At 39.2% G+C, this 21,498-nt stretch overlaps 2 protein-coding genes across 2 annotated transcripts; one reads left to right on the top strand and one right to left on the bottom strand.

Moving 5' to 3' along the window:
- Positions 1–830: 830 nt before the first annotated feature.
- On the bottom strand, positions 831–7,676 carry LOC140930707 (uncharacterized). The gene is made up of 6 exons (XM_073380417.1): positions 7,358–7,676; positions 4,413–4,592; positions 3,389–4,105; positions 2,907–2,989; positions 2,049–2,268; positions 831–1,714 (listed from the first exon to the last, which is right to left on the bottom strand). The coding sequence occupies exons 1-6, from the start codon at positions 7,407–7,409 to the stop codon at positions 1,563–1,565; spliced, it is 1,404 nt and encodes a 467-aa protein (XP_073236518.1). The 5' UTR covers positions 7,410–7,676; the 3' UTR covers positions 831–1,562.
- Positions 7,618–21,042, top strand: LOC140930711 (uncharacterized). Its single transcript, XM_073380420.1, has 3 exons — positions 7,618–8,510; positions 9,123–9,199; positions 20,747–21,042. Exons 1-3 carry the CDS (start codon positions 7,667–7,669, stop codon positions 20,987–20,989), a joined length of 1,164 nt encoding a protein of 387 aa, XP_073236521.1. The 5' UTR covers positions 7,618–7,666; the 3' UTR covers positions 20,990–21,042.
- Positions 21,043–21,498: the final 456 nt, after the last annotated feature.

Here is a 21,498-nt window from a genome sequence, read left to right on the forward strand (position 1 = left end):
GTATGTTAAAATTTGAACTTCAAATATTATCCTTACTTGAGGAAGTGTAAAGTGAAATAACTTCAAACAGCTAATAACTCTCACACAAAATTTTTGTTTTTCATCACAAATTAGCCCCAATCTTAATTATCATCCCATGCATCTCCAAAACTTGACTGATCAACATATAAAACACAGTCAAGGACAAATCTAATTTTCTAGAACTATTCCACAATGAATTGATATTATGCTGCAAAGAAACTACAAAAACTATTACACAGTAACACAACTTACCATAATAATAAAAAGATCACTGCAGATTGCAGTACTAAAAAAATCTCAAAGGACAGCTAGAGTACAACCCAAAACCTAAAACACACCTTTAATTTCTGTAAAATTTCATCTTATTCACGTCGTTTGCTCACTTACACTATCAATAGCCAATCCTGTACACTAACAGACACATCACACACATATCACCTTGAACAATGTGCTGCTGCAATATGCATTTCAACATTAATAGAGCTTCACAACATGTCTATTACAACAACTACTTCAATGATCTCATCTAGCCCAAATTGTGTGAACACATTGATAGTCCTATCCAACTAACTAAATTATTAAATTATTAAAAAGCAAACCGCACCAAGCAAACACGTTTAACTCAGGGTTCACTCAATTTTACGTTATTTTCAAATCACGAACAAATCACCATTTTCCTTTTAGCATAAAGAAAATACTCCATTATTTTCTAACAAAACCTTTCAACTTACCATTGTCACGAACTTTCAATCCCTTACCATAGCTAGTGATATGGGACATATATGGTCCAAATATCAAAATGGTATGGGATAACCTCTGGCCCATATGTGGGCATTATATGGCTTTGATATGGGTTATTGCCTCCCATACCAAACCCATAAATAGTGTCTGTTTTAATTTTAGCCCCATTTTATTGTCTTTCCCTATGGGATTGCTACGTATTTCGTAAAGTTCCATATATTCCCCATAGGATCTGGTATGGAAATGATATGGGATAGTCCCATACCAATCCCATATGACGACTGACCTGTCTCTATGGGATTGCTATGTTTTTCGTAAAGTTCCATACATTCCCCATAGCATATATCCCAGGATTGGTATCGGACAGTCCCATACCAATCCCGTTCCTTGCGATTGGTAATTGTACCATATCATTCCCATAGCATTCGGGAAAACTGACATCTGTTATGGGAATGCTATGGGTACTTTTGATTTTAGCGCCCCATACCAATACCGCTGATCCAAGATTGACTCCACCACTATGGGAAACCTATGGGATACAACTAGCTCTACTTTAGTGAAACATGTACAGGTGAACCCATAGTTCATCAACAGCCTAGCCCCCATACCAATATTACTTTCATAATGCAGGAAAATTAACTATCAATCATTGACATCTCAACAATATAGTCAATATAGTCAAAACTTTTAATTGTTGACATCTCTTGAAACTCAAGAATTATAATGAAACATGATGATAAAATCCTTAGAAAAATCTACAAACTGTACAAGCTTGACATATCCTGTAAGTTAATAAACTTTCAAACTGGCACATCAGAACTGTTTTTTTCTTTTGTTGTAAGTGGAACTCTTATTCTTTGTGGCCGCCTCGCCTCCACGCATTTCATATTTATTTTCTGAATAATTTGACTCGGAACAGGAGAGTCCTTGGCAAACTTTGAACAAACTTTTCCTGAAAAAAAAAATGAAAATTTATTAGTTTAAAGTCATGTTAATGTTGTGAGCCAGTTTTTATATATTGGTAAAGTGTTCAATAAAATAAGACATACACCATTTTAAGTTCTGATAATGAACTTAATAGATGTCATTAATTTTGTTTTATTTTTAATATAAAGTATACCTTAGAGTTCTGATACTAATGACCCGTGTAGTTGTATGTTACTTTAGGATTAAGAAACCTAACCCAAGCTTAACAACAGCCAAATTAAATCACTGGTTTTGGGGAATGTTATTTTGGGAACCTAATGGTTTTCTGAATAAAACTGAAACAGAGCATATTAACTTACCAATGAGGGCATCAATGATCATTGGAGTCAATGACTTGTTGATGTCACCATTCTTGGTTTTTCTTTCATTTCCTCTTGCATTTAAAACAGCAAGTGTTTCTTTGTTGAAGAATATATCAATGGCAGCATTGATATATGCTGGCCACGACTTGAATGCTGAGCAGTATGCTCGCTGGTGAGGGTACCAAAAGACTCCTGACCCCTCCATTACTTCTACCATCTGGAAATATTAAAGACAGAAGTTAGACATTACATGTATATATGCCACTTGACAATGTTTTTATTAATTTTTCAATTGACAGCTTTGTTAGATAATACGTATCTTCTCTGTTATTTCTGCTTATCTTGGTCTGACAGGACAATCAAAATTCAGGAATTGTAAGAGGTGGTATGGTCATTGACTGGCCAGCTAAAACATGCCATGGAAGTTGTTCAAATAATGCCAAAACTACTCAAAAAATCTTTTTTGAAGGAAAAAACTTAAAAAGCAATAGAACCTCATACTACGGCTTAAAAGGAACACCAACTTATTGCATAGTGTTTGCAGTCCTGTGCTGCTTAATTCAGGCACTGTACACTTTCCTCTGGCCCATACAATGCTACGAACACTGGTGATATGTTGGGCTACACACTTTTGAACAAGAACACTTAAAAGAACAAGACATTTGACCAAGCTTGATACTGTGTGCATTCTTATTAATCTTTGAATTTAAGTCTTTGAATTGACAGCAATGTCAGTAGTTAAGTTCAAGTTTGCTCACTTTTTAAACCAATGTTACAGTACACAGGGCGGAAAGCTGATTTGTTTTTCAGTGTTAAACAATTAAGATAATTTTTATATTTGTAAGTGTTTTATACCTTGTATTCTGCAGCCAATGCATTGTCAAGAATACCAGCTCCAGGTCGGCTGTTCACCACTTCTGCAGTTGTCTTTGCTTTTACTGTCAGTGACATTAAAGAAAATAAAAATAAATTAGTTTTGTTGAAACTGGTCATGCTATTTTACAGCAGATTACAGTTTAAGAGTATACCTGAATATGCTACACATCAGGAGTACTCGTTTGAAAATTGTGTCATACTATTTTGTATTGGTTTCCATTAAAGGGGCAGTGTCATACTATTTTATTAGCAGTTCAAAAAGCTCAAATGTCTTCACATCATTGGAAGCCCCAAAAATAATAGTGTTGTTTTGCTACCAAAGACTATATTACTGTACTGAGACTGTTTACTGTTGCTGCAGACTGCAAGGGTGGAAATGGATTACAACTTGAAAATGTTTGCCAATTTTTTCAAGTTGTGATACTGTGTATGGAAAGTAATACATCATAATAGAAACTTACATGCTATACTGAGTCTCTTGTGGACTTTCTCTAACCGCTTTCTTAAGGCCTTTGTTTCCACCCTCTGTTCTTTGCAGCAATTACTACTGGAAACATCAATGTCATTCTCCTCAGGGATGATTTCCACCTCCTCATCCATTTCTTCATCGCTACTGTCTGCAATGGCGCTTTGAAAATGAAGGCCCCTCCTTGGCTCACAGGTACCTTTTGACTTTGAACTGGCTGTTGTTTTTGTAGGCATGTTACGTTTTGCTAGCAAGGTAAGGTTGACTGGTGGAGATTCTTGTGGTGTTGATTCAGAAGTGTTTGCGGTTCTGTCCGATGATAAAGTTGTGTTAGCTGGAGTCAATGGTGTAGAAGAGTGGGAACCTGTTTGGCGAATTGGTTGAGGTGTGAAGGCTGCATTGGCAGGGTTTCTTTTGGTAACCTCATCATTTGCACCCCATCGGGATGCTGCCTGGGCTTTTCTCTCTTCCAACAAGAATTTTTGTCTTTCTTGATCTTGATCTTTTTTCTTTTGTTTCTCTTCCCTGTCTTTTGCCTTCTGCTCTTTCTCTTTAGTACTCTCTGTTTGTTTCTGTGTTGTTTTCTTCTTTTTCTGGCCACCTGTACTCTCCGCCTGACTTTTTCTTTTCTGCTGTGCTTCTCTTTCCTTGCCTCCATTTGTTTTTGCTTTTTCTTGCCTCAACCTCTCTCTCATAAGCTCATTTTTATCCCCTGTAAAGATGTATTTTGATGATAACAAATTAAACACAATTCTGCCACTCAACCTGATCTTGACATTTGATAACAGATAGGAATATTTATCATGCCATATCAACCTGTCTTGTAGCAACCTTTGTTGTAATTTTTTTAATTGGTTTCCCTGCACTCACAAAAGTTTTTTATATTGTGGGTTTGTCATGGTCAGTTGAGCCTGGTTCACACTTGCGACATAACTACAAATTTAAATAACCAAACTCTAAATTTAATCTATGTCCTGTTATGAGATGGTTTACATTAACAGCAAACACAATTTACTCACCTCCTTTCATAAGTATCTTGGCATCGTAGTATTGGCAATTGGGGATCCATAGAGCACTAACGAAATCTCCAATTTGCATTTCATTGCCTTCTTCTTCATCAGGGAAGATATGGCGAATTTCATCTTCAGCAAGCACTCTTAAATTTTCATCGTCTTCATATTTAACAAGGTACCAAATCTCTGTATAACAAAATATTTGTGTGTTAGACTTGTTCACCGATTAAAGCTTTTTTCTGGGTACTGGTAGATTTTATTTTAGGAAAATGTATAATTCCTAAAAATATTCAAACCCCACACTCAACAGGGCTGTGCTCTAAGGGCGCCTGGAGGCCTCAGGCGACTAACTTTTGCCTTTGGGCGACCAGATAAACTTACATTTTTCATATAAGCTTTAGTGCTGGGCGACCAGGATTTCATGGTTTAGATCCTCTTGTTGCCCAGTAATTTTTGTTAGAGCACAGCCTTGCTCAATCATTTTCTACCTACCTTCAAATTAAAAACGGGGTGAAACGTGTTACAGTCGAGCCAGGTCAAGCATACCCCCCCCTAGATTGCCCGTTAGTCGTTTCAAGTAATGCATTCATTTTTGAAAATGTTCGAATCAAAACTCGATTGTTGATTGGACAATGTGAACAAGGAATGCTCCTAATATGGAGATGTAGCTTGCTTTCAAAAGTCAAAAGGAGTTCGGTCGTTTTGATACAAAGTCGATTCGATACAACATTTCACATGCTGAAATCCGTCAGAAGTCAGCTATGGACGCTTCTGTATGTTCTGTATGTCAGTATGTTTCAACACGTAATGAAAAGCGGCGCCTAAATTCTTAAGAACGCTTCATTCAAATTATTGAGCGAAATATATTTAATCTACGGATTATTGTTTACATTCCACATGTCGCTTCCTTTCACTGGCCGAATTAAAATTCCAATAATTGTTCATTTCTGGAACAGTGCTAAAAATGCGAACAGTCTAAGAACCAGTATGAAGCATGAGGCACAGACTGTTTGGAAAAGCTTCATCTTGATTTAATTTGGCGAGCGAAACTCAAAGAAACCGGCGCAAGTTTGTATGCAGGTTTCAAATTACCCTTTTGACATATGCAAATTCGGCGGTCATGTTGAAACGCAGACCATGCAGACTGCAGACTGCAGACTGTGCAGACTGTGCAGACTGTGCAGACTGAGTGTTATTTTTTTTTACTTGTACCGTAATTTTCTACTAAAATTTCTACTATAGTTTCCTGCTTCCTCTCATTATGTGCACTGTGCATCACCATCATATGTGCACTGATGTGTACCTGCAAGGGTCATGGGTAGGAAATGAGAAAATCACGGGCTCATGTTTACCGGCAGATGTAAAAGCAGTTTCGCGTGCTTTTCGCTGCGCCGCTTTCACGCAGGAGCGAATACGATGGAGGAAGGTAAGCTGTTTCTTTCTGTAACTGTATTATACTGCCACGATTATTTATATTTTTACATGTATCTGTAAGATTTCAAGAAATGACGGCAAGTCACCGGTTTGAATTACAGAGTGAAACCAAAGACGATCATCAACAATCAAGGAAATTGAGGAAATGTCTCTCTCGTAGCCGTTGTAGGAAGCCGAAAAGGGTTTATTTTAAGTCACTTAACCTGAAAAAGCTTCTTCTACTAAAAAAATTTAAATAATCGTGGCAATATAATACAGTTACAGAAAGAAACAGCTTACCTTCCTCCATTGTGCTCGCTCCTAAATTTTCGCTGTGGCAAAATGGTTAGCCTGCGAAGAAGCGACGACCGGAAATGCGTCTGCGCTTCGCAGGCTACAAAATGGTCGGTAACCGGTCAAGGTGTTAAAAACACTAAATGACCGGCAGTCCCATATTCCGTAAATTTCACAAAATCGGAAGACGCTAGCTAATCTAAACTATCATATGTCGATTAAGACAAGTCAAGCGATCCTGAAATGCTTTATAGATCTCAAGTCTAGTGTTTGGTTTACGCTGGGCTCTAAAGTGTGACACTTAGAACTTTTTTCAGCTCGACTGCCGGTCAAGGTTTTCAAAACACTAAATGGCCGGCAGTCCCATATTCTCAGTAAATTTCACAAATCGAGAAAATTCAGCCGTTCTGAACTATCATAAGGCGTGATCCTGATCAAACCAGCCGGTTTTGTGGGATTTCTATACATGTATTATGGGATGTTCGTTACTATTTTCTATCCAAAGCATGGCGTGACAGGCGACGTTTGACGTCATAACATCTTGACCTTTCATGCGGCCTCCTTGGAAAACCAGCGGGAAAAGTCTCCACGCGCGCGTTAGTTCCCTTCTGGAGCTGAAATACACTTCACTTCACTTCTTGTCGACGTTATGATGAAACCAAAAAGCTTTTTTGTACAAGATTATCTTACCTTTGCGTTGATAGAAATAATATCGAGTTTTCAGTATTTGTTCTTTGCCATTGAGTGGACTGCGAGATTTACTGAGAATATAGGACTGCTAGCCAGTTGAGTTGACCATTTTCCCTACGGGCCAACAATAAATTCGCTTCTGCACTCATAACTGTAATCTGTTTCAATTGTTCTCGAAATTAAGCCATTCATGCCTCAAAACGAACGAAAACACAAAGAAAGAGTCAATGAGAAATTGATATCAACATAAATTCCCATTGAAATGTTATTTCTTTTACCGTAATGTCCTCTGCAGCTTGAAAATTATTGAAAACCCCGCTTCTTCGAAGATGAAAATTATATCACCCCGCATTGAAATAAAAAACATGGAGTTCCTTGAAGCAGATTTCATGAGCTTTAAGCTATCCTCTTTCCACTATAGCGACTTCTGAGTATTCTTTAAAGCTTTTTCGTTCCATTTTAAATCTTTTAAATGTGTGTTTAAATATAAGCGTACATGTTAGTTAACTCCAAACACGTGCAAACATGTCATGCTACACTGATGAGTCACTTACCTTCTCTAAGACGCGCTGGGACACTTTTTTTCCGTGAGTTTCGTGCAGCCATCGCTGGTTGTATTTCAGTGTAATAGAAAACACAAAGCTAAACTGAAAACTCACTCTGGAATGGATTCTCAAAAGTACTAAAAGCTTCCTGAAACACGCTGGAATTTGCGAAGAAAGTGAGAAACATTAAAAGGACGCGCTCATTTGAAGGGTTCACGCTATTGGTTGACAAAACATCACGTGATCTGTAGCGGGTAAGGCCTGGTGCCGAATCGACTACGCACGCGCACTCCACGCGCAAAACGTTTAAGAAAAAACATGGCGGACGAGACGGAGCTTACAATAACACGAAAACGGAGAGGCCGTTACCGAGAATACATGCGACATTCCAATCCATATAAATTTCCAGCTGCAAGGAGACGAAAAGGAAACTTCCAAAAAGCGAAACAATCGCCAGCTGTTACTCGCAATGGCTTCAACAAATGTGAATCCGATGTTCAAGAAGTGTTTTGCGAACAGCCACGTGAGCTCCGTTGTACTGTCGACACTGTTGAACTACTTCAAGTCGAGAAAACATACACGTCGCCTGGCGAGGTCTGCAGCTACGAGCAAATACAAGACATGGATGATTCAAGCGACTCTGAATTGGAAGACAAAGATGACTTATTGAGCGAAGATGAACTTTTTTTTCCGGTTAACGCATATGAACGATTTGTCAAAGATGATGATGTTTGCTCGGACTTTCTCAGTGACTCTGAGAACATTGAATCAGACAATGAATCCATTCCAGAACAACGTGAAACAGAAGCGGATGACATTCTTTATTCGGGTGCTCCAATCAAAAGCAGCACGAGTGTTGTGTTGTTGTTATCGTTTGTGTTTAAACACAAGCTTACACGTGAAGCATTCAGCGATTTACTTGCAGTGATCGAGGCCCACTGTCCGCGGCCTAACAATTGTAAGACAACAACAAAGAAGCTTTTTGAATTTGTAAGCCGAGCTAGGGGAGACATTGTCAAGCATTACTTCTGTGGTTTCTGCAAGGCTTATTATGGCAAAGATGTCAATGGAAACTGCAACATTTGTGGTAAAAGTATTCAAAAAACTGGTGGATTCTTCATTGAAGTGCCTATTGCAAATCAGCTGCAAAAGTTTTTCACTGGTAAGTGTATTATTGTGGTTCTTTATTGTGTGGAACTTACAGTTCGAACAAGTTAAGTTTGAAGCTATTGGTGGTTTGCATGTCGGCCATGTTGGGGGTCAAAAACAATAGAAATTGTTTGCATAAAAATAGAGTTTTATTCCCAAAGGAAAAAAATTATTGTTCTGACCCCTAACATGGCTGATGTGCAAACCACCAATTGAAAATGATTGACTTCAAGTCTTGTTTGTTGACTAAATTAAGCCCGAATCTGAAATTTCCCCAAATATAAAGATAGCTTATATTAATACCAGTGTTCACGAACAACGTTGCAATGATTTTTTGTTGGAATGATTTACTTGTCAAGAATAGAGATGTAATATGCATGTATTTTGTTTGGAGGGCGAGTGCACAAGAATCAAAATAATTTCACTTAACTGTGTACATCAACAAGCTGGTAAAAGGTTTATAAGTGCCTGAATCACTTGGCTGTGATTTTGCAATATGGGAATTTATCTTAATATTTTCCATGAATCATAGACAGTGAAATTGTGATCTGAATCAGTTCAGTTTAATCTCTTGCACATGACAGTGATTTCACACATTCATCTTGACAAAGGTCCCTTTTTCCAGACAGAGAATTTGTTGACAGCCTGAAGTACCGATTTGAGCGAGTGAAAAGGGCTGACAATAACATTGAAGATGTATATGATGGCACCCTATATCAAGGCAAATGTGGTCCAGGCGGATTCCTGTCAGAACCATATAATGCACCTATCAGTGTTAAGCCCGAGGGGGAGGACCCCGGGCACATGTGGGGCATTTGACCTCTTTTGCCTTCCCCACCCTCGGGAGTTTGACTTAGAATCAGGGCCCCAGGGTGGGGATGTTTGCTTTTTTTTTGCGAGGAGGACTGGTAGCTAGTCACGTCTGTGCCGGCCATCTTGGAATTCACTGGAGCGCTGGCTGGAAAGCACGGCTGTTTTTGAGGTAAGCACTCGTTTCTGTAAACAAAAACACTGCTTCTCACTACTGGTTGTCAATATAAATTGATGGAACACCTTACTCTGTGGGGATTGTGTGGATTTTTGATAATGTCTCGCTTTCCGTCAGAGAATCAAGGCTTGGAATTCATTCATACATTCTAATGTTTTCTATCCATTGACTAGGACAATGCCTCTTTTAAAAATCTGCAGCGCGTGCAGAACACTCCACTACAGCATTGTAGCGGAGTCAATGGTTGATTTAAAAAAGAAAGGTACGTGAAGCAGATATTTAATACAACTCTTGTACTACAGTGTTGAGTTTTTAATATTAAAACGAACTTTATAATAAATACTGCATAAGCTTACTGTTTTTAAACAAAGCACTACTCACTATTTTTTTGATATAAAAAATATTTGATTACGTTTGTGCCTATATTGTTGATTGACATTTCCCCTTTTGCTTTTTTGTACATATAAATCTAAAATTTGATACTGTAGTTTATACAATTTCTAAGCTTGATGTGTAGTCTAGTGTGAGAATATGACTTATCCTTGTGCACTCTATGGTAATAAAATGGATGTTATTAGGAGCATATTGCAGTGGATTAAAACACTTGTGTGTGTTATACAGATTCTGTAGCATATTTTTTTGTGGAAAAAAAAATTTAACAAATATGTTGTGCATCTTTATAAACCAAAATATAATGGTCAATTCGTTTTGTCTTTATAAACTAACAGGCAAGGAAAAGTTAAACGGAGACAGCATTGTTTTGGAAGAGGATGGGAGTGTGGTTGATGAGGATGACGTTGTGAAGGCTCTTGACAAGAACACAGTTCTGATGGTCTTAAAAGAAGACAAATCTTGGGCTCCTATTTCACAAGCAAGTGTTTCACAAAACATGGAAGAAAAAAAAGGAAGAAGGAACACAGAGAGAACATCGACCACAGATGGATGTATGCGTCTTGATAATTTCGGTGGCACTTTAAAACTACGGAAACCAACAGAAGAGGTATGACATTCATTAAAAACCTTTACCCCCCAAATGGTCATTTTTCATAAATTAAAAAAATATAAACAGGAAGTGGTGATAATATTAAGTATAGTTATGTAAAGAAGATATTACATATATTTCATTGTTTCTAATGTTTTCTTTCATTATGCTGAAGCAAAAATATTGGGATTGTATAACATGTATACAGATATATATGTGCTGTTGTAAGATGATGAAATTTCACTTCTTTTCTGCTCTTCCTCATATAGGACATGTTACAATTAGACCAACCCCAGAGTGAACTTGAAGAAAAAGCTAAGATATATGGCAAATCTGGAAGGAGCCTTACACCATATCAAGTGGCGGTTAATAATGCTGCCATTGTTTTAGCAAAGGAAAACCCTGATGTAGTGTTTGATAAGGGTAGGTGTAATTTTTGTATATATCACAGGCATGCATTTCTAAATATGAAACTCAAAACTTGTAGAGAGTACATTACTGTTTGTCTTGTAGTTGCATTATTGGTATAGTGGGATGGCAGTTTTTATCAACTGCAACATTTTTTCTTTCAAATATTATACAAGGAAGCTTATACTTACCCCCAAAGTTCACTTGGTCATCTTCTGTTAAAAGATTGGTCAGATAAATCAAAGTTGGCAAGTCCCAAATTAAATCTAGAGGGTTTTAGTGTATAGTGCTGGTATTACAATGGGTACTATTCCACACTAAGTTCTTTTTGTAAATGAGAAGTTCAAAACCATAATTTATAACCGGTGCTACCAATTTAAAAAATAGGGGCAAGTTTCCATTGTGCAGGAATGTGGGAATTATCTTACAGTCAAGTTTGGTGGTTTAACTTCCCTATTTAACCCTACAGGGAAGCTGCTTACAATGGCTAGGGATAAAGTTACCACCGATGGCTACCTATTTAAAAAAGGGCATTCAAGATCAAAACACATGTCAAGTGAATCTGACGAGCCTCCTTGTAAAAGAAAGAAAATTGACGCAGAAGAGAGGGCACGTGAAATAAAGCTGTTGCAAGATAATTTGGAGACATTAGACAGTCGCCTTCGCGTAAAGCAGCAGCTTTTGGATAAGGCGCGCTCCCTTCAGAATTACAAGCAGTGTGATGAAATACTTGGAGAAACGATAAAAGTAAGGAAGGAAAAGGCAACTATCCAGAATCAATTGCTAGAGTTGCAAAAACGAGAGAATAAGTCTTCATGGTACCACAAGAAAAAGCAGAAAAAACAACACAAGGAAACTATTGTGAAACAAACAGAGGGGAATCAGAAGCTTCCTTTCCTTTTCAGACGTATGAGCAGCACGTCCAGCGAGAGTGATACTAGCATCATTTCCACCTCAGAATCTACTACAGAATGTGAAAGTACAAGCCCCAGGAAAGAGTCTGATGATGCTGGTGATTGTACTGCCGAAGAACCCGCTGGTATTAGTAAGCAGGATTTTCAGGAAACCCCTCCACATCAGCAAACAATGTGAGGGGGGTCAGAGAAGAACTTGTTGCTATTTATTATCGGGAACAAAAACGTGAGTTGTCGAAATGTGCGGCTGTTGGACAGGATATTTGTATTTCTGTATTTGAAGGGCTCTCTTTGGAGGAGTATGTTGATGTTCGTTCTTCAGTGTGTAGTACCACACACAAACAAGCTTGTAAAAATTGTTGTGGTTTGCTTCAGGTTGCAAATGAAGTGCTACAGAAAGGTTTTTTGAAGTTAAGGTCAGCATTTGAAATGGCATATCCAGATGCAACTTACAAATCTTGGCATGCTCGAAGGAGGATGCTTCAAATGCCATTAGCAAGTCTAGGGATTGGAAATCGAAGCAGAGGTAGCTACTCCATCTTCTTAGTGGAAAAACAAGATCGAGTGAATTATCCAATAATGCAAACGCTCTTAAACCAGTGGATTAAATGTGAAACGGCGGAGCCATCGTTGCCGCTTACCAAAGAAACTATGAACAGTCTTCTTCAAATTGCAGAGTCTGATGCAGAGAGAAAACGCCTCAAGTATGCCGTTGTTAGGGCAACTGGTTTATCTAACACCAAGGCAAAAGAAAAGTATGGGTTTAGTGATATTGGCACCACTTTATCCCAAGTAGAGCAAACATTGGATGAAGTCTCAGCCATCCATGAAGCGATTGAGAAAATTGCTCAAGTAAAAGACAAAGTGTTGCTAAAATCACTAGGTGTTCCAATGGAGATGGAAGGTGAAAGTTCCGATGAAAGTGAAAGCGATGATGATGACGGCGCTGGTGCTGATGATGAAGATGGCCATGGGTGTGGCAATAATGATGGCGACAGTGATGGTGGGGGTAATGATGTTGATGGTGATTGTGGAGGTGGTGGTGAAGGTGATCATGCAATTTCCTCACAGGTTAGTAGTGGTGATGTTGAAAGTGCACAGAACCTGACCTGCACGCAGGTTGATGGTAGACATCAGTTCCAATTAACAGACGAACAATACAAGCATATCAGTGATACTGGCGAATGCTATATGAACACCCACCAACTCCTTGACATCCTTCGCAAGTGCAACTTAAACTGGTTGGAGTTCGTCTGTGCATTAGAGGTGTTGATGCCAAATGCTGCAGAACATGTTCTTGAACAAGTGCTACTCGACTTTGCAGGGCAATTGCCCTTCCTTGACCTCAGTGAACATGATGAGCGCATTATAGAACAGTCCCGGCAGGTATACCTTGAGGAGAAAAGGCGCCAAGAAATGGAGAGTGAAATCGCTGATGGTATGATAGTGTCAGATTCCGATTCTGATTGCGCTGAAGAGTGGCAACGTGTACGTGATCCTCTTGATGAAGCTGGACTGGATATTATCAAGAAAAAGAGGGCAGCGATCCGAAGAAAAGCAACAAGGGAAGTTAAAAAGCGTGTTGCAGAAAGGCGTTATTTAAGAAGAAGGAAAACCAAGAAAGTTGGGAGAATACAAAGGGAACACCCTGACATTGGCGAAACAATTGAACAATACGTTCAAAAGTGTGGTGTGGGTGCCGATGCTTGGAGGTGAACCGGTGTGTTGACATTTGATGGCAACAAGTGTGTTGGGAGGAAAGCTACGTTTAAAAGAATTCAGGAACATCTGCAAGCCAAATACAAATCTTCTTTTAGTTATGGAAGTGTTGTGCAGTTGTGTGTTGCCCGGAATAAACGTCGCAAGTCTGCTGCTAGATACAAAGGGTTGGCACAAGTCGTACAGAGACGTGCTAGAAAGGGGTTCACGCTAAAATACAATCCCGATGCTCATTGGAGTTCTGCATTGTATGCCGGCTTCGATAAGCTGCAGTACACTAATGGAAACAACATCATGAACCTGGGCCGTGATGATCAGGCTGGCTTCAGGTTAGATTCAATGACCACCCATAAGCAGCATGGAACTCTGTGTTTGAAGAATGAAGTCCCACTGACCACTCGAACAGACTATGTGAATCGATATCCCTCTGTCTTGCAGACAACATCGTACAATTTTCCTGCGACCGACACAACAGAAGAAATATGCGCTGGCGTTGTTAAAGCCCAGCCGCTGCACTGCAAGAATCCTGCCCAGCACTTTGAAGACCTCCTGATGGTAGAAGACAAACCAGAAGTAAAGCCTGCGTTTCATAACCATCAAACAGGCAAATTGAAGGAAATTGAATGTGCCAGAGTTGATGGTGGAGCAGATGAGGGTCCCATACACAAGGAAGTGCAGTATTGGTGAACCAAGAGGCACCTACAGAAAGGACACAAGGCAACACTAATCTCAACCAGGAACAGTGGGGCGAGTTATCGAAACAGAGTCGAATTGCAGAATGGTTGCTTGGCGCTGGGTCACGCAAATCTCTTCATTCCATCAACTTTGTATGGATCCTGCCTTGAAAATGGCAAGGTCAACAGTGACATTCTCTGTAAAAATTTAAGTTCTGCTATCGATGTTTACTTGAGCCGAGTCAACCAAAGCCCATGTGCCGGAACGGTAATACACCTCTGGAAGGGTCCTGACAGCAAAGATACGCAAACTGAACGGGCTGCAGTGCTGACATATTTAAAGGGAAAGAAAAATGAAAAGGAGCAGTTAAGGAAGAGCCACCCAGATCTTTATAAGAGCATTCATGAAATTTGGACACTGAGGAATAGCCATATGGTACCAAATCTACCATCCCAGTATCTCTTCTACCTTAGATGCTGCTATAATCCTCAATGCATCCACCCAGTCTGCAAGACAACTCAGCTGGAAGACATACCATGGTTCCCTGGTGGCCCATCCATCTCTTTTCTGCCCATACCTACACCTGATCCTACCAGGCCGTTTGGAAATGATGCTTGCACTGAATGCAGTGGGTTTTGTGCTGGCCATTACATGAAACTGAACGAGCTTCTGGATTACGTTAACAGTGGCAACAATCTTCCAAAGGCGAAACCACCATCTGAGATTCTTCTAGAGGCTCACAAGAAATGGAAAGGGATCCCTGACAATTCTGCAGTACTAGCCATTGCAAAAGAAGCACTTCTTCCCCCAGAAGAAGTTCGTCTCTGGCTGAAGCATTTGGAGGATGTGGCATGCAATCGCAAGAGGGGGGCAAAGAAAGCAGCAGCCAAACGGCGAGAACGTCAAACCAATTTGAGACAGAGAACTGACGCGTCAAATGTTTGCCATACATGCAACAGTGAAGAGCCACCACTTGCAGAAGACGACAATGATGAAGATGATGAGCAAATGATTGATTGGGTAGCTTGTAATTCCTGCGCTCAGTGGCACCATATTGCCTGTGTGGAGATTGAGAGCATTTCAAAGTGGACTTGTACCTCCTGCAAATAATCTAATCAGTTGTATAACTCAACATGATAGACTTTTCGTTTCTGTTAGATTGAGAATATGACATCTGATTGTATCATTCTAGATTCGTGTAGCTCAACAAGGTCCATTCAGTTTTTGTATTAGATTGAGAAAATGATATCTGATTGTATCATTCTAGATTAGCGTAGCTCAAGGTGCATTTAGGTTTTGTATTAGATTGAGAAAATGATATCTGATTGTATCATTCTAGATTCGCGTAGCTCAACAAGGTCCATTCAGTTTTTGTATTAGATTGAGAAAATGATATCTTATTGTATCATTCTAGATTCGTGTAGCTCAACAAGGTCCATTCAGTTTTTGTATTAGATTGAGAAAATGATATCTGATTGTATCACTTGAAATGCTAGATTCGTATTTTCTACATGGTACATTCTTTTCCGTATTAGATTGAGAAAATATCTGATTGTATGACTTGAAATGCTAGATTTGTAAAGCTCAACATGGTATACAGCTCGCGTTGTTCCTGTAAGATTGAGACAATTATATTTGATTTTTTCACGTGAAATGCTAGATTTGTTGATTATTTTCCTCGGATTACACAAAGCATCGAAGGAGTTTAAAATATAAAAAAAAAGCTTGGCAATTTATATCAATTATTTGTAAAATATACACAACAACTACTATGAACTTTAGGGATATTACTTCCCTAAGGTGGGGATATTTGATCTTATTTGACCCAGTTTTGGGGCCCCACAGTGGGGACTTTGACCAAAAAATCTTCTGAAAAGTCAAATGCCCCACATATGCCCGGGGTCCCCCCCCCTCGGGCTTAACATTGATAGGTGCATAACCTCTCTGTGAAGCTTAACACAGATGGTGTGGCTATATTTCGTTCTTCACAGTTTGGAGTTTGGCCTCTGTTTCTTCTTGTCAATGAGCTTCCTCCATCGTTAAGGTAAACAATTAAAGAAATAATTCTTTACAAAACATGTGTTTTAGCCAATATAAGAGTACATTGTATTAATGAATTGCTGGGAAGAGTTTGTTAAGGGGTCATATGCCATCATGTTTCCTTGATATAATCAGATTTTCTTTCACCACCATTTTGAATAATAAGACCCTTGGCTGCTGGGAGACAGTTGATTTTTTACAAGATCTTATATGATAGACCTGGTAACCTTATCTCTTATTCTCATGTTGGTGGCCTGTGGTTCGGGGAAGAAAAACCTTTCTTTTCAACTTTTTTAAAGCCATTTGTTGACACTTTGCGAGAAACAGAAATGCACGGTAAGGAACAGTTCATTATTTATGGGGATGACCGGGTCGGGAAATAATATAATGCTTTTTGTTTCTATTTTAAAGCCCATCCTAAAACCATGTCGGAATTCCAAAGCCCGTCTAGATGCATCATTAACTTTTCGAAGCCTGTTCAATGGAAATAATGAACTTGACAAAAAATTTTAAATTATTTTGATCCTCTGTTTTGAAATAACAGGAATTGAAGTCACGCTTCCAGATGGAGTGAAGAAGAAATCAAAGGTCATGGCTCTTTCTGGTCATTTTGATCTTCCTGCCCGTGGTGGTGTCCTTGAGCAGGTCATATATGTTGGCCATGACAGCTGTAGCTATTGTGATGAGCATGGTGAGACCGTCAAGACTGGCACAAGGGGTCATGTGATGACATTTCCATTTCGCAACACTGCATCAGGACATGTGAAACTGCGAGTTGCAGAAGAAGTAAAGGCCTACTCACATGATGCCCTTGAGAGGAATACAACAGTGAGTTCCTTTTTTTTGTGATAGACTGTAAATTAAGTTGGCCAGTCATCACTGATTTTTTAATAAGCAGCCAATATGAAGCATTGCCACAGGTTCTGAAGTCATTGGTCCCAACATTCTGTCAAGGAAACACTTATTCCAGACATAGCATGTAAAATGTTCAATGTCTACAGTACGGACTGTACAGCTAGATACTGATGTTTTGTCACTACGTTATTTTGTGATGATATTAAATAAAGTCTCATAAGAATTCTGGGCTACACATGTCTGAGCAAGAGATACGGGGTCAAGGACTCAAGGTTGATGTTTCAAACATCCAGTTGTAAAGACTATTACATTTTGCTCCCCATTATTTTTCTGATAGACTATCGAATCTCCTGTTTTTCAAGTTAGCATTTTGTTTTTAAATGCCTTATTGGGGAAACTCCTGAACTTCACATTTCTTTTACAGGTTTGTGGTATCAAGGCACCAAGCCCCTTATTGAAGTTACCAAGCTTTGACATTGTCAGTGGCATTGCTATAGATGCAATGCATTGTGTGTATCTTGGAGTTGTAAAGCAGCTTGTTGGTCTGTGGTTCACTTCAAAGCACAGTGGGCAGAGGTGGTACTGTGGGAACAAAGTAGAGAGGGTTGACAAACGCCTACTGGAGATCAAGCCCCCTAGTGTGATTACCAGAATCCCAAGAAGTATACAACATCATCTGAAATTTTGGAAAGGTAAACTATCCCGACAACAATATATCAATATAACAGATTCAGTCTACTCTTTGCTAAGGATATTTTTAAATTTTTAGACATTTTTTACCACCAGTTTGAGCCATTTGCAAGAAGCGCTATTAAATCTTTAGGTATTGAGTCAATGTTTTACCCACTATTTGTCTTAATCATCAATGTTTGTTCAATTGCAGCAACAGAGTACCGCAACTGGCTGTTTTATTACTCCCTTCCCTGTTTGAAAGGTATCCTAAATGAGGATTATTACCAGCACTATGCCTTGCTGGTTGGCGGCATCATCCTATTGTCAGGAAGATCAATTTCCCCTGGACAACTAGAAATGGCTGGAAAGTTCCTGATGCACTTTGTTGAGATGTTTGATGTGTATTATGGTAAGTAATGTGATATATCAGGGAGTGGTTTTGAGTTGCCTTTTAACAGTTGATAGCATACATGTACTTGCTTGCTTTATTTTCCAAAGTAAAAATGTGTTTTACAATGGCCGTGTTTTCACGAGCGGTTTTTCAGGTCGCTCAGCGAGTGACAAGCGGAAGTCCCGTGAAAACAGTTGTTTTTTCAACCCGCTTAAAGTTAAGCGAGTCGGCAAACTTCAATGGAATTCTCATTAAATTTAAGCCACTAAACCAGGTAGCTTAAGCGAGTTGGTAATTAATTTCGGCCAATTAGGAGTCGTTTGTGGTTATTAACTTGACAGGGCTGTCAAATCGGAAATACAACACGCCTGCTATTTTTGATTCATTCCTGCGTGAAACTTCTGCGGCATTCAAAACAACATGGATAATCATAGAGCGAATACTTTTCCTTTTTATGATCCAAGAAGCGACCCATCAAATGATGCACTATCAAGCCATGCAAGGTGAGTTTCTTTCGCGTCCTTTAAACATTCGAGATGTAAAGCATTCAGCTAACGTAGCAAATTATACGCTTTAGGGAATCTCGTCGCTTCGTTATTCCTCCCGTGAGCGATCACTTTGCCGACCCCGTTCCCGCACGTGGTCCATATATTTTTCCGGCCTTCCAAAATCAACTGTGGCTTCCACAAGCAAGATTTTCGCGACCAGCCTCGCCGGCTGAATCACAAATGAGCCCATACCAGAGTGCCAGTGTAAGTGGTGTAAGTGAAGGCCCCAGGGTTGAAAATTCCAGCAATGATACCAGTACCAAAGGTCGCTCCCCCAACTGGTCGGATGCAGAAATACGTTTTCTTATCGAAACCTGGAAGGATCACCATCCAATTAGCAAAAGGCAAAATTCAGCTGTGTGGGAATCTATTGCCAGAGAACTGAATAGTCTGTTGAGGGAACAGGGACTCACGTCCATCCGCACGGCAGCCCAGTGCAAGTCCAAGATCAAGAACCTCGAAGACGAATACAAACGTGTGAAGGACCACAACAACAAAAGCGGAAACGACCGTGAATCTTTCACGTATTATGAAGAGTTAAACGAGATGCTGGGCTGCCGAGCCAAAATTACACCGAAAACCGTTGTTGAATGTGGTTTCATAGACATATTATTGAAATTGATTTATTCGCGCGTGCTCTCCTCAAATTACCAAAGTGAAATGTAATAATCTTGCTCGTGAAAACACCTATCAGTTTTAAGTCGCTTAACTTAGTCTGTAAACAAAACACCTTCTGGAATGTTAAGCGAGACATCCGGCGTCGTGAAAACACGGCCAATGGTAAAGAGCTCATGAAATCTTTAATTTCGTTTGATTTTTTTTTTCAAATTTAGAAAAAAAAACCCATGATATTTACCTAAGACCAAGCGATATTAGTCTTTCTTGTCTCCCAATATGGAGACCACACCAAAAGAGAACGAAACTTGTCTTGTCACTGATAAGAGTAAGGAAGTTATTGTATTAGGAGAAAAGTGCCTGATGAAATAATTATTGTAATGGCCACTAAACTCTGCCATTAACCAAGGTTTAGCATTAACAGTGTCATAACTCACTGTAGAAAAAAAAACACTGATTGCAGAACCAAGATATGTGCTGATGAATCACCACATGCTGCTTCACTTGAAGAAATCAGTATTAGATCATGGTCCCCTTTGGAGTAGTTCCCTGTTCGTTTTTGAGGATTGGAATGGAGACATTGGAAATTATTTCCATGGAACACAGAATATTGCAAGCCAGGTAAGTCTACATGTATGTTGAAACCTGTTATGATAAACCAAAAATCAATGTTTTGAGAAACCTCCTGGGCACAGAATAATTATTGAAAGTATAATTTCAAGTTTTATTGTCTTGAGCAACTGCTTTGTGGTATGCAGTGAAGACTGTCTGATGTATTAGACCATGCAAAGGATTAGAAATTTTATTGGAATTGGACGATGATGTTGGACACACACGAATGTCTTTTGTCTTGCTCTAAATGGCCCTTCACTTCCAAGCAAATCTAATTTCTTCTTTGTGTTTGTTGTTAACTTGAAGATAATGACTGCTGTGACAAGTCAACAGTGCCTCCCAGAGATGATCAAAGACATTCCTCCAGGACATGCGAAAGATATGGTATTCCGGCTATGTGGTCATACAGACAGGTCAGTGCACGTATAACTTATTTACTTCGTTTATTTCCTATACACGTACATTGTTTTTCAGGATTGCTAAGTGGAAAAATGTATTTTTGTTACGACTTGTGAGGGTCATAAGTTTATAATATTGCTATTTTCCTGTCTTTCAGTACCAACCGAACCCATCTGAAAAATCAGTTCTACGCAATTGGTGCATTAAAGAAAGGCACACCTGGTGCACCATTTGAAGACGACCTTCTGCTGTTTCTTGAGGTGGAGTCGATTGAATGTGTCTCCTTTTTTAAGCGACTGCAAATTGGTGATGCAGTTTTGCATTCGCAAATGTATAAGAGAGTGTCAAGGAGAAACAGCTTCACTGTTGCCTATTCAAAAGGGGAAGGAACAAGCTATGGGCAAATTGAAGTTTTCTTTGTGCTCAAAGAAGATCCCAGGATGACCTGTGGGGCCATCATTGCTCCCATGTCCGAGGCTGATGAGGTGATCTGTGAACGTCATGCAGTTCTGGGGAGCCTGGTCGAACACATTGTTCCTCTTCAGCAAGCAAGAAGGAACATATTTGACATTGTCCCTTTTAAAGACATCATTGATGTATGTCTATATATGAAGTTTTCTGATAATGAGGTGGGATATGCTGCCCATTTCCCCAACCATTTTGAAAAGGACTGAACATTATTTAACAAATAGTTTTAATATGGCAATCCTAAGGTCCTGAAGTTTATTGCATTATATTATTTTTACTAAAGATATATCAAGACAGTGTCATTTTACGTTTCCCAAGTGTAAACTGCAAGACTAGATAATTATTTCAAAATGCTTGATGCTATCAAGCAGTCTACCTGTGTATCCTTCTCATGAGTTAGAGGCAGTGCGAAAGAGGGCAATGTTTCAATGTTTTTCATATGAAGAAGTGCTTGTTAAGGCAAGTCTTGTCACCTTGTCTGGTGGAAGGTGTTGGGGTTACAACCTCAGAAAGTCACGCCAGTTTAATCTATTTTTTTAAGACATAGAGATTTCAAAATAGTTTTCTTATTTCTAGCGCACTTACAGCTCAAAAGATTACAGATTCCAGTTTGGAACATACAGTAATATTCTAACAGAATTTAAATACATTGAGTGAAAATGTTATTGCATTTTAAGAATTAAGTATTTTAAGAATTTATCGCTTTAGGGATTTT

The sequence above is a fragment of the Porites lutea genome, chromosome 3 (assembly GCF_958299795.1).
Source record: "Porites lutea chromosome 3, jaPorLute2.1, whole genome shotgun sequence".
Taxonomy (NCBI): domain Eukaryota; kingdom Metazoa; phylum Cnidaria; class Anthozoa; order Scleractinia; family Poritidae; genus Porites; species Porites lutea.

Excerpts from the sequence above, each read along its gene's own strand:
- LOC140930707 (XM_073380417.1), bottom strand. The coding sequence starts at position 7,409 with ATGGCTGCACGAAACTCACGGAAAAAAAGTGTCCCAGCGCGTCTTAGA. Across the intron at positions 2,990-3,388 it reads CAAGAGACTCAGTATAGCAT|TAAAAGCAAAGACAACTGCA; the intron begins GTAAGTTTCTAT and ends TGTCACTGACAG. Across the intron at positions 2,269-2,906 it reads CATTGGCTGCAGAATACAAG|ATGGTAGAAGTAATGGAGGG; the intron begins GTATAAAACACT and ends TAATATTTCCAG.
- LOC140930711 (XM_073380420.1), top strand. The coding sequence starts at position 7,667 with ATGGCGGACGAGACGGAGCTTACAATAACACGAAAACGGAGAGGCCGT. Across the intron at positions 8,511-9,122 it reads GCTGCAAAAGTTTTTCACTG|ACAGAGAATTTGTTGACAGC; the intron begins GTAAGTGTATTA and ends CCCTTTTTCCAG. Across the intron at positions 9,200-20,746 it reads ATAACATTGAAGATGTATAT|GATCCCAGGATGACCTGTGG; the intron begins GATGGCACCCTA and ends GTGCTCAAAGAA.